The 11,844-nt window shown below is 36.0% G+C and overlaps 3 protein-coding genes across 3 annotated transcripts; 2 read left to right on the top strand and 1 right to left on the bottom strand.

The window, feature by feature from the left end:
- On the top strand, positions 1-1,094 carry LOC142609736 (fasciclin-like arabinogalactan protein 11). The gene has a single exon (XM_075781438.1). The coding sequence runs from the start codon at positions 143-145 to the stop codon at positions 878-880; it is 738 nt and encodes a 245-aa protein (XP_075637553.1). The 5' UTR covers positions 1-142; the 3' UTR covers positions 881-1,094.
- Positions 1,095-3,522: 2,428 nt separating this feature from the next.
- On the top strand, positions 3,523-4,609 carry LOC142611003 (fasciclin-like arabinogalactan protein 11). The gene has a single exon (XM_075782993.1). The coding sequence runs from the start codon at positions 3,662-3,664 to the stop codon at positions 4,457-4,459; it is 798 nt and encodes a 265-aa protein (XP_075639108.1). The 5' UTR covers positions 3,523-3,661; the 3' UTR covers positions 4,460-4,609.
- A 112-nt stretch (positions 4,610-4,721) lies between these two features.
- Positions 4,722-9,941, bottom strand: LOC142611002 (dnaJ protein P58IPK homolog). The gene is made up of 9 exons (XM_075782992.1): positions 9,642-9,941; positions 8,421-8,586; positions 7,877-8,078; positions 7,549-7,709; positions 7,377-7,470; positions 6,984-7,196; positions 6,750-6,830; positions 5,555-5,773; positions 4,722-5,369 (listed from the first exon to the last, which is right to left on the bottom strand). The coding sequence occupies exons 1-9, from the start codon at positions 9,772-9,774 to the stop codon at positions 5,181-5,183; spliced, it is 1,458 nt and encodes a 485-aa protein (XP_075639107.1). The 5' UTR covers positions 9,775-9,941; the 3' UTR covers positions 4,722-5,180.
- Between the last annotated feature and the right edge of the window lie 1,903 nt (positions 9,942-11,844).

The following is an 11,844-nucleotide window of genomic DNA, read 5'->3' as shown; positions in this document are numbered from 1 at the left end:
TTGGACTCGTTCCCATATTCTACAGTTCCACCTCTTCAATGTATATATATAGAGCTCCTTTTTTCTCATCTCACCAGCACTAACAGAATTCATTCTTATTTTTCCTTTTGAGTTACTACATTTCAGGCCTACTTGGTTAATAATGAAGCAAGTTCAATTCTCATTTCTTCTTTTCCTGATCTTCTTCCTCCATTGCACCAAAACTTCTGCTCAGTCTCCACCACCATCAGGCCCTACAAACATCACAGGAATCCTTGAGAAAGCTGGCCAGTACACCACTTTCATTAAGCTACTAAAAAGCACACAAGAGGCTGACCAAATCAACTCGCAAGCTAACAACTCCAACCAAGGCCTTACCATCTTTGCACCAACAGACAGTGCTTTCTCAAGCCTCAAATCAGGCACACTAAACTCTCTCTCTGATCAGCAAAAAGTCCAGCTAGTGCAATTCCATATCCTCCCTTCTCTCTATTCTATATCACAGTTCCAAACTGTGAGCAACCCTTTGCGTACACAAGCTGGTGATAGTTCCAATGGCCAGTTCCCACTAAATGTAACCACATCAGGAAACCAAGTGAACGTAACAACTGGGGTTGTCGATGCAACAGTGGCTAATACTGTATATTCAGATAGCCAGCTTGCTGTTTATCAGGTGGACAAAGTGCTCCTTCCATTGCAGCTTTTTAAAAAAGCTGTATCACCAGCTCCAGCGCCAGCTGAGAAGCCTAAGAAGAGAGTTTCGGGTTCAGATGCTCCTACAAAGTCTACTGGTGATGCCTCTGTTGATAGTTCTGATGCAATGCGTTCATATTACCCAGCAATCACAGTGATATCCTTTGGAGTTGCAGTTAGTGCCGCATTTTATTCTTCGTTGTTATAAATTTTTTTTTTTTGTGTTTGTTTATCATGATGAGATCTTGTTCGAGCTGTTATCAGTTTTACTAAACTAAGTCACTTTTTTTTTGAATAATCTCTATGTCACCATTACCTATTTTTGTTGATTCAATGTAAGATGAAGGTCCCCTGAGGTGGTGATCACATAGGAGGAAATTTTGAGGCAATTACAATGATCTAAATGTTTGAGATGTCTTCCATTGATAGATGTTTGCATCATTTCATGAATACTCATAACCTTAGGAATAGTTTTGTCTCTCTTAAGGGCTACAAGTCCTACAACCCTGAACCAAACAATGCAATTGTGAAACAATCATCTTTTTGAGGGTACGAATAAAGTAGGTGTGTTAAGATCAGAGAGCAAATGAAAAAAATGTAAAAATTGTATGGATTGCGTATATCAGATTACAAATGCTCTGCACTTGCACCATGCTATAAGTAAGTGTGATCCGCATCATTTCCTGACATTTTCTACTATCTATTTTAATTTGCCATAGTTATTTAACCACACTGGTTAGTTGGACCCATGAATCGGTGACATGATTCTTTGATGCATTTGAGTCTTTGATTAGATCATTTAAACACATGATCAAGTCAAATCCAGTTAAACATTGCAAATTATTTGTAATCTTTTCAAACAGAATCTTTAAAATTGCCTAAGCTTTTGTTTATTTTTGTTGTTTGATCTTCGATCAATAGCCTATCGGTTGAACTAGTGACTAAATAACCCAAAACTTATACCAATTCAAGCTTTAATGTAGGATTATAAAACTAGAGTAGTTTTAGGACTACACACTATTTCACAATTTGTTATTACAATTTCGATGTGGCAGACTATGAGTGGTTATCTATCACTTACACATAGATTTACCATTTTTCCTCCACCACTTATACTCTTTCACATCACAGTTGTAGCAAAAAAACTATAAAATAAATTGTGGTACTACAGATTTTCTCATATTACTATAATTTTGGTACTAACAAAGAGCTTACTAGTGATAATTTTGCAATGAGAATAGTGAAAGAGACCCAAAGGGTGGTTCTTTTTTATCACCGGCACTTGTTCTTGTAACTGTAACGGGCCTTTATCAAGTTTAAATAGATGTAGAAGCCCTTAGGCCTGGTAATAATGTGTGGTGTCCCTTATGGGCTCATAGTAGTTTGTCTGGCCTTTCAAGATGAAAATTTCTTTTGTTCATTATCGGCCCAGTGAGTCTATAAAGTATAAACTATACCAGTTTTTACCGCGAAATGTAACATTTTTGCTTTGTTTAAAATCCCCTCTTAATGTAAACTGAATTTTATAGAGGGACGAAATTTTATCAATTGATTTGAGTTTTGACACCCGAAAGATTGAATAATGCATCCAAGAGTTTTGTAACTCACTAGTATCTTCTGGTGTTTTAACGAAGATAACAAAGATTTAAATCCACCGCTCCTAATGTATCAAAAATAAAAATAATTCAATATCCCAGTTTTTAATTTTTTGGATCAAAACCAAATTGATTGATCTATTATATAGTTACGAGGATGAGGCAAAGTTTCAATGACTTGCTTAGTGTTATAAATGAGAGAATGCAAATGGGGTGTAATAATAATAATAATAATAATTTTTTTAAAAATTAGAAAGTTCTTACTTGACAATTTATTTATTTATTTTTATAGATTGACATTTGAACTTTAAATATTTCATTTAGAAGAGAAATTTTGTATGAGTTATGCATATAAGACATGTGTGAGACTGAAATATTAAGTCTCATAGATCTTATACCCTTTATGTATAAGATACTTTTCGAATTCAAAAATACCAGAGATGTTAATCAGTTGAATTACAAGCGTCTTATCCTAACTTTGACAATTTTTTTTTTCAACTCATCAAAAGTTTCACAATTCACGTCGTCAACTTTGGGATTATTAAACTTTGAGCTACTTGATCCGTTTATCCATCACGTTACGGACCTTGTATGAACAAACTTTCAAATCAAATGGAGCAAATTGTCTTGCGCATGGAGGTGAACCCACTTAATTTGCTGAAAAGGCTGGAGCCCAAATTGCTAGGAAACTTGATAAAAACTTTTGTACCGGCCTTACTAGGCCTTGTTGGTGCTTACAAAGCGTGGTTGGTTTTGTTGGGTTAGGCCTTAAACAAAGTTTAGGACATCATTTGTGGCATATTCACAAGTTACTGCTGATAACGATCCAATGGGCTGAAAAGGGCCACTGAATGGAGAGAGCTGTTTGCTTGATAAATGTATTGAGCATAAGTAACAGTGGCTATGATGTGCATGTTGAAACAAAGTACATTTCTAGTTTCTACATCTCAATCCGAGTAGCACTTTCACTTTGAGTGCATTGAATACAAATACAAGAGGGAGTGATAGAATTGAAATAAATGTACGAGCTATTAGATACTTTCGCAAACAAGTATACCATTCACTTTTATTATTGCAAGTTTGTAACCATTCTTTCAACAGTTCAAATACGGCTTACTTCGTATCACTTTGGACACTAATTGAGGCAATCATTGATCCATTGGTTCCACAATAACATCATCTTAATCAGCACAAAAACATCTCACCCATTACCACCTTAAATTGCATCCTTCCACCTAACTAACTAAGCTTCCCCATCTCACCCTTTACAGTATATATATGGGATACACTCCCGAGTCCCAAATCACCACCTTGTAATATAACTCCTTTTCTCACTTCACCTTGTAACAAGTTAGGCCGCACACACACACACACTACAACTAATACCAAAATTCATGATGAAGCAGGTTCTCTTTCCTTCTCTTCTTTTCTTGATCTTCTTGTTCCATTGCACCACAGCAGCGTCTCCAGCAGCAGCTCCAGCAGCGCCCCCAGCAGTGCCCCCAGCAGCAGCTCCAGCAGTGTCTCCAGCAGCAGCGGCACCGGCAGCAACACCACCACCACCATCCTCAGGCCCCACTGACATCATCGCAATCCTCAAGAAGGCCGGCCATTTCACCACTCTCGTTCGGCTACTAAAAAACACTGAGCTGGCAGAACAAATCAATGCACAGGTTAAAAAATCGAGCCCTGGCCTCACTCTCTTTGCACCAACAGACAATGCCTTCTCTGACCTCAAATTAGGCACACTAAACACGCTCACTGATAAGCAACAACTCCAGCTGGTGCAATTCCATATCCTCCCTGCTTTCTATTCTACATTGCAGTTCCAAACTGCTACAAACCCTGTGCATACACTGGCTGGTGATAGCAACAGAGGAAAGTTCCCACTAAATGTAACCTCCTCTGAAAGCCAAGTGAACATAACAACTGGGGTTGACAGTGCAACAGTGGAGAATACACTATATACTTCTGATGGCCATCTTGTTGTTTATCAAGTGGACCATGTGCTTCTTCCAATGGATCTTTTTGGGTCAGCTTCAGTATTGACACCACCTAAGCCTGAGAAAAGCGATACTGATACTCCTGCTCCTACTGCAGAAACTTCTGGTGCAACAAGTCCAACCCGCCAAGCAGTGGCACCAATTGTGTTTGGAGTTGGATTTGGTGCCATTTTTTCCTTGTGGCTATGATACTTTGTGTTACCAATTGCCTTTGGAGTTGCATTTGGTGCCATTTTTTCTTTGTGGCTATGATATTTTGTGTTGGTTAATGTTGATGAGATCGTGTGTGCTACCACTGTTGTAATTTTTTTTTAAAATAAATCAATTTTCTTCTGAAAATAATCTCTCCCAAAGAAATATTATTTGCCATTTTACGATATAGTGAGTGAAAGAGTAAAGCCTCCTTCACTCTTATTTTACTTAGTCCTTAATGGCAGGGCCACTATGTGGATAATAATAAATTTTTGTATATTATTGTAAGAGAAATTAATCAACTGAGAGTCTAATGACAATTACATGAACTTCAGCTTTTAAGCAAATAATTGTTTGCTTTGTAAACTAAACAGTAAAATAAATTCAACTGTGTCAACCAGAATCCATGGCGGGTTTGATTCCAAAAGAATCATTATAGAAAGACACATGCAACCTATACACTGAATCAGGGGCTCACCAATTTTCTTGAATTAACTAATACAAATTTCTGACTAAAATATTCCTCAAAGCAAAACTGCAAAACTTTCTCAAGGGATACACTTTTCAAGTAACAAGCCTCTCCGGGTTGCCTAAATATTTACCGCCATGTACCAGTCAGTAATTAGTCACATTGGTGTTTTGGGCTCCTCAATAAAACAACTACACTTTTTCTTTCTTTGTAAACCTGAGGGGTAGAGGAGTCCATTCTTCACTGAAATCAAAAGTGGAATTCATACCCACCTGGAAATCCTCCACCAAATCCACCACCACCAGGGAAGCCTCCCTCAAAAGTAAATGTAAACGGCTGTCCCCCACCAAAGTTGAAACCACCCCCACCCTGTCCCCCCGTGTCTTCAACGTCTTCCCCTCTATCATATCTTGTTCGTTTTTCTTCATTGCTGAGAACCTATAAAAAAATCAACCACAAAAGTCAGAACTAGCAACATTTCATCCAAATCTTGAATTCCTTTCTATCAAAATTTCACGTGTCACTATATTCTGACAAGAATCTCAACAGTTCACAAAATAAATAAAATATAAAACCAGATTCAGAAGCAAGGAAAATTAAACTATAAAATTACTGAGTCAGACCTCATATGCGGCAGCAATTTCTCGAAACTTGGCTTCTGCTTCTTCTCTATTTTCAACATTCTTATCAGGGTGCCACTGTAGAGCAAGTTTTTTGTAGGCACGCTTAATCTCAGATACAGATGCAGTCTTTGAAACTTCTAAAATCTTATACCAGTCCTTGCGTTTGCTCATCTTTAGAGCTTTCTCAGCCCTCATGAGTGATTCCCGAATTTCCATATCCTGCATAATTGGCAAATTATTACTCCTACAAATTCACATATCTAGAGTATAGGGAAATTATCAAGGCTATAAAACTAGAAAAACCAGATAACTTAAAAAGCTAACAATTGCACCAAAAGACTAGGAATACTAAATTATTATTAACTGATTTGACTCTTTTTTTTTTGGATGATTATTAATTGATTTGACTAATCAACTACAAATGTAAGATTGAAATATTTCAATATAAAAACCACAATAAATCAATGTAAAAAAGGATTTAAAGAGAAAAATAAGAAAAGTGGACATGACAATGTGTACTCCACATGAAGCCTGAGTTGCAAAGAGCAACTGAAGCATATTTGATTCCCCACCAAGTTTCCAGCATATGTCCCCTCTTAGATTTTAACATGCAAGTAGAGTGACCAGAAAAGAATAGGAAGCAGGGGGAGTCATTAGCCGTTCGTCTAAATGTTACAATTGTAACTTTTGGATTTAATCTTAATGTTTTCCTACAATCTCATAAAACCCTACAAAGCTCTGAAGTATTTAACTAGGTCACTGAAGCAAAATTCACAGGCTTCAACTCAACAGACAGGTCTTGACTTAAACTAAAAAAATTTAACCTGAGGAAGAATTTACCAGCTAGACATAAGTGAAAACGATTTCATCCTAGTATTCTATATTTGGTGAACAGATCCAGCATAACAAGCAAAGAACACAGACACACAATCCATATACCACCTATGGTACACTGAAGATTAATTTGCCTTCAACTAGTATTATAATTGATATCCAGGACCAGAGAATTGGTCTGAAATCTATAGTAATTTATGATCTTCACTAAGGGAAAGATCACTTAAAATTTAAATTCATAAATGGTGTTTTTTTTGCAAAAATTACCGATTATAGCAATATATTAGCAGCTACAACAAAGTTGCAGGAGTAGATTGTACAATTAGAACACATCTCAAAGGAATTCAATATTATGACTAACCTGAGGTGACTGTTGAGCTGCTGCTTTCAAATCTGCCACAGCTCCCTCCCAATCCTCAGTTAAAAGTTTAGCTTCCCCCCTCTGGAAAACAGAACATCCATTTAACACACTTGAGTCAACAATACAGGATATAAGGGAGAACATATTGGTCTCATCCTGCCTCACAATAAAGCTAAAATTATTCATTAATGCACAAACAATTCCGTGAATAGCAGCATAAAAATGCCAGAAAACCTGAACTAAAGCGTCCAGAAGCTCCTCATCAATGTTGAGTGCTTCATTGCAACTGGTTATAGCATCCTTTCCCCTACCAAGCTTGACCAAGACCTTACACAAGCCAAGATGAAGATGTACATTATGTGCAAGGTGATTAGGATCCAACGCAAGGGCTCCTTTGAAATCCTCAACTGCAACCCTAAGCTTACCCTTGTTTACATTATCTTCTGCCTGTAAGACACAAGTAAAAGAATAAAATTACCACCACAGATAGTCAACATGGTAATGACCTTCAAGAAGGTTGACAAATGAATAACAGTCCATGCCAATTTCCTCAACAATAAGCCCCCACCCCAAGAGAGAAATGGATGAAAGGGAAAAAAAAAAGTCCAAAAAATTTATTGGGCTTACACTTTTGCTCTTTTTAAGTAGATTTTTCAATCCAAAATATGCCTTTTTAAGTTCACTGTGCTCTGGATCTAGGCGGAGACCTTTCTGATAATGCCTGAAAATATACATGTACATGTATATAAATACTTGATTGAGCTAAATCATAATGACATTACAATTCTGTCATACAAACCTTAAGGCAACATCATGATCTGCTAGATAATAGTAGGCACGGCCACGTAACAATAAAGCATTTAAATTGTTCTCATCCTCCTTGAGAATAAGACCAGTCTCCGATATGGCAGTGGAATAGTCTTTCTCTGCTAATAACAACTTCACTCTGAGGAGTTTGGCCTGCAACATTCAATACATATGGGTTAATGGGCAAAACTTAATTCATAAAAGACTTAATCCCATCTCCATGGGGTCAGCTTACAGGCTGCTCGACTGTAATCATAAAATAAAAGGAAATGTTATGAACGGCAATCATTAGAATACATAAAATTTAGGAGATGTCATACCTTTGAGCATGCTGGAGAAAAAACAAGGACAACTTTATCAACATATTCCAAAGATTTTGTAAAATCTGCCGAATCAAAGAGAGTCAAAGCAGTATCCAGGGCACTCTGAGCCTGAAACAATTGAGATAGCTCCTTTTCTGCTGCTGAATTTCCAGGTTTTAACTCCAGGAACTTGTTGTAGCTCTTCTCAGACTCCTCATATCTACATCAGCCAAAAAGGGCCTGAATCATATAATATTCCAATCAGAAATTGGAAGGGGGGGGGGGGAGAGAGACTACGAGCGGAGATCCTGAAATCCTTTATGACATTCTTATATTAAGAGATGTCTTACAAATGTTTGTTTTTCTTTCTTTTGGACAAATATCAATCTAGACTTATTATGGTACTGTTGACTTAGATTTATGTTACAATCAACCTAGTACATTCATTCTCACAGCGACCACACCCTAATGTTCGTAAGAGAAATGCAAAAGAAATGAGTAGAGCTAGAAAGAAAACACTTTCAAATAGAAAAGGTAACAAAAGCTTTAACATTGAAAGAACCTGCATAGCTGACGAAGAATAGATGCACGACGAAAATATGCTTCTGAAAACATTGGATCTGCCTCTATAGCAGTATTAAGATCATCAAGTGCATCACTATAACGTTTCACCTTTACGCTTTGTGAAACCCTCTCAAGCAACTCAGCAGCATTACCAGCTTCACTACCTGCACAACCAGATTACACGCATAAGATATCATTCACTCAAGATAGTTAAACTATAGACAAAACTTCCAAGTACGAATAGGAAGATTTAATTTCAAGTGTCAATATAAACATACAACTCTTAGAATCTCTGCTAAATGGTTGTTTTTATTAGTTTCATTACCTTAATTCACTGTCTTCAAATTCAATAAGGTTACTCAGCCAAAAAAAAAAAAACACAGTTAGGCATTCACCTATACGAGAGTGGGAGGTCAAAAAATAAGATAAGTATATATTAATTCTTATTGCTTCGTATGATGTTTAGTAGGAGTTAAGCAGTTTGAGTTGTGTCGTTTCAAAAAACAAGAAAAGTATATATTAATTCTTTCTGCTACCATTTACACTCTCTAAGTTTCGGATCGCTTCTAAATTGGTCTTCAACTATGAAAACCTCCAATTTACACCATTATTATTACAATAACATCAATGTGCCCCATTTGTCAACACCCGTTAGAATCCATTAGCCCACCTAAAAACAATGTCTTTTTTAGGCAAACTAGCTGCAAAAATGTACTATTATGGAAGGCGCACATTGACGTCATTATAATAGTTGAGGATGTAAATTGCAAGTTCTAAAAGTCAAAGGAACAAATTTAGAAGCAACCCTAAACTTAGAGGATATATGTAAAAAGTGCATTTTAGCCTGTCTCATTTTTCCTTTTTCCCATCCTAATCACATTTTCTTTCTTCTCATCTCTCACTTTCCTATCTACCAAACAAAGCCTAAAATCTACAATGCAAACCTTAAAAGTTGACCCAATTTTAGACATGAACATTGTACAGCTTAAAAATTAACTAAATCGGTATTTACAAGAACTCTCAAATACGATTAAATTTTTATTTTTTTCAACAAAACAAATCGAACAAACAAGAGCTCCAACCTATGATTCAACGAAAACCTTAACCTAAGCAACGAGAAAATTACGAAGCAAATAGAAATCGTAAAATAAAAAAGGGAACTAGATCGAAACTTCAACAACATAGTACCAAAAAACAAAAGACAGATCGAAGTACAAACCTAACGCCGAAACTAGCGGCTGAAGAAGAAGGAGCTGACAAGCGAAAACGAAATTGAGTATGAACGCTGTGTACACCAATCCTCGCCACTCCACAGCTTCCATGGCTCTCGTAAATCTCACAACTACATTCATCTCAAAAAAGTTCTTCAATGTTTTTTATGTTTTATTAAAATCTGTTTTTCACTTTTATAAATACAAAAAATGTGTTTGTGTTTTTTGTTGTTTTATATGTTTATGTTTTGTACTTCTATTTCAATACTATATGACTGTTGATTTTGGATTGGAGATTGATGAAACGCAGAGAGAGAGAGAGAGACAGAAGCGTGTTAAGATTTACATGTTCTTCCACGTTGTTGTGACCAATAGTTGTTGTACATGTGGAATTTGCTTCGTGGCGTCGACGAGTGTGTGATGGCCACGTGTCAAGACTCAATTTAATAGAGAGCTGACACGTCATAAGATCTGGATTATTATGGTCTCCGGATTTTTTTATTTGTTTGTTTTGTTTGGGTCAAATGGGCTTAGGCCCAAGCTAGCTCCTCTAAATAATTTTGTTAAGAGGGCAACACTTGGGCTGGCCTTACCTTCTGGCTCAGAATGCAAGTCTTGGCATATAAGAAAGACTATTATTCTTACCACTTAGGTTTGTTTAGCGTTTATTTTGTTGAAAATGAAAATTTATTACTGAAAGTACTGTAGATAAAGGTAAAAATTAGTTAAAATAGTATAGTGAGACACATAAATAGTACCAAAAAGTAGGCCCATGAATAGTAGCAAAAATAAGCTGAATAGTAAAATAATTTTAATTTTTCATTAATATTCAAACACACAGTGTGAGTTTGGGAAGCGCATTTTGCGCGTTTCCCAGCTCGCACGTTTTTTTGTGTGGGTCCCGTGCACTGTTCACGGGACCCACACGTACTTTTTCAGCAAATTTTTCCTTTAAAACTGGATCCCATGGCACTATTCACACATTTAAAAATTATTTTGCTACAATGGTTTTAGTTTTTAGTAATAAGCGGTATCCAAACAGACACTTAATATACTTAGGTGTTGTGTTGCAAAAAAAGATAAAGCGACACATGTTATATGTTTTTCATGCCCATCTGTGTCGGCATAAAACATTTTTTTAGAAAATATATTTCTTATTTTCAAGTGTTTGGGATGATTAAAAAACTTGATCAAATCAAAATCATGTTCCATGAACTAGAAGAACACTCTCAAGAGAATATAGAACACAAAATTGATAGGAATATCTCAAAATTCTTAAAATGGCCAAAATACCATTAAAACTTCCAAAAATACTATTGAAATTTTCAAATTGACCAAAATATCCTTGAAACAATTAAAATGAAAAAAAAAAAACCTTGTAAGCCCCTAAAATGTCAAAAGTACCCTATAAACCTCTAAAATGGTAGAAATATCCCTAAAATCTCTAAAGTGACTAAAGTATGCTTAAAACTTCCAAAATGATTGGAATGCCTTCCAAAAATACAATATAACCAAAATACCTTTAATTCTGCCAAGATGACTATGATACTCCATAAAACTATCAAAATAACAAAAATACCTCAAAAAACTGTTGAAATGATAAAGATACCTCTCAAAACCTCCAAAATGATCACAATAACCTCAAAACTCTATAAATAGCCCCGATCTTTTAAAAGTAGTGTTGGGAAATTTAGACTCCGGTTGATAGAATTAATAAATTTTAAACCCAAGTTGTTAATTAGATTTATGATGTATAAAACTTGTTAAAACAAACAAACATCAATATCATGCACAGCGGAAAATTAAATAAGACAAGATATGATGACCTAGGAAAATCAATGAAACAAACTAGTTTCACAGTAAAAAACCTAGGGGGAAACCTTCCCGAAAAACAATTCACTATAGTAAAGAGAAATTTCAGATCTACTACAAAACCTTTGTCCCTAGACTCTACAATCCCTGTAAATGAACTTACAGCAGAAACTTTCTACCGCTTCAGAACCTCTGAACTCTTCAATACATGAATGCCACTCTTTTTGCACAGATCCTCGTACGTGACTAATCAATGATGCACGACTCCCAATACGTGACAAACTCCTTTACACGAATCCTAGTACGTGACTCACTCACCAACTTAAGAAAGATGTTGACTGTAAAGTTCTTCAATTCATCACATGATAAAGATCAAACATAGCAGCTTCGTCAAGAGAA

This window comes from Castanea sativa, chromosome 9 (genome assembly GCF_040712315.1).
Source record: "Castanea sativa cultivar Marrone di Chiusa Pesio chromosome 9, ASM4071231v1".
Taxonomy (NCBI): domain Eukaryota; kingdom Viridiplantae; phylum Streptophyta; class Magnoliopsida; order Fagales; family Fagaceae; genus Castanea; species Castanea sativa.
The sequence above is the reverse complement of the archived record's forward strand: the minus strand, read 5'-3'. Positions and strand labels throughout refer to the sequence as shown.

Bases quoted from the DNA above. Each gene is read 5' to 3' on its own strand.
- LOC142611003 (XM_075782993.1), top strand. From the start codon at position 3,662: ATGATGAAGCAGGTTCTCTTTCCTTCTCTTCTTTTCTTGATCTTCTTG.
- LOC142611002 (XM_075782992.1), bottom strand. From the start codon at position 9,774: ATGAATGTAGTTGTGAGATTTACGAGAGCCATGGAAGCTGTGGAGTGG. The intron at 8,587-9,641 runs GTTTGTACTTCG...CTGGTTGTGCAG, and splicing joins GCCGCTAGTTTCGGCGTTAG to GTAGTGAAGCTGGTAATGCT. The intron at 7,197-7,376 runs GTAAGCCCAATA...TGTGTCTTACAG, and splicing joins TACTTAAAAAGAGCAAAAGT to GCAGAAGATAATGTAAACAA.
- LOC142609736 (XM_075781438.1), top strand. From the start codon at position 143: ATGAAGCAAGTTCAATTCTCATTTCTTCTTTTCCTGATCTTCTTCCTC.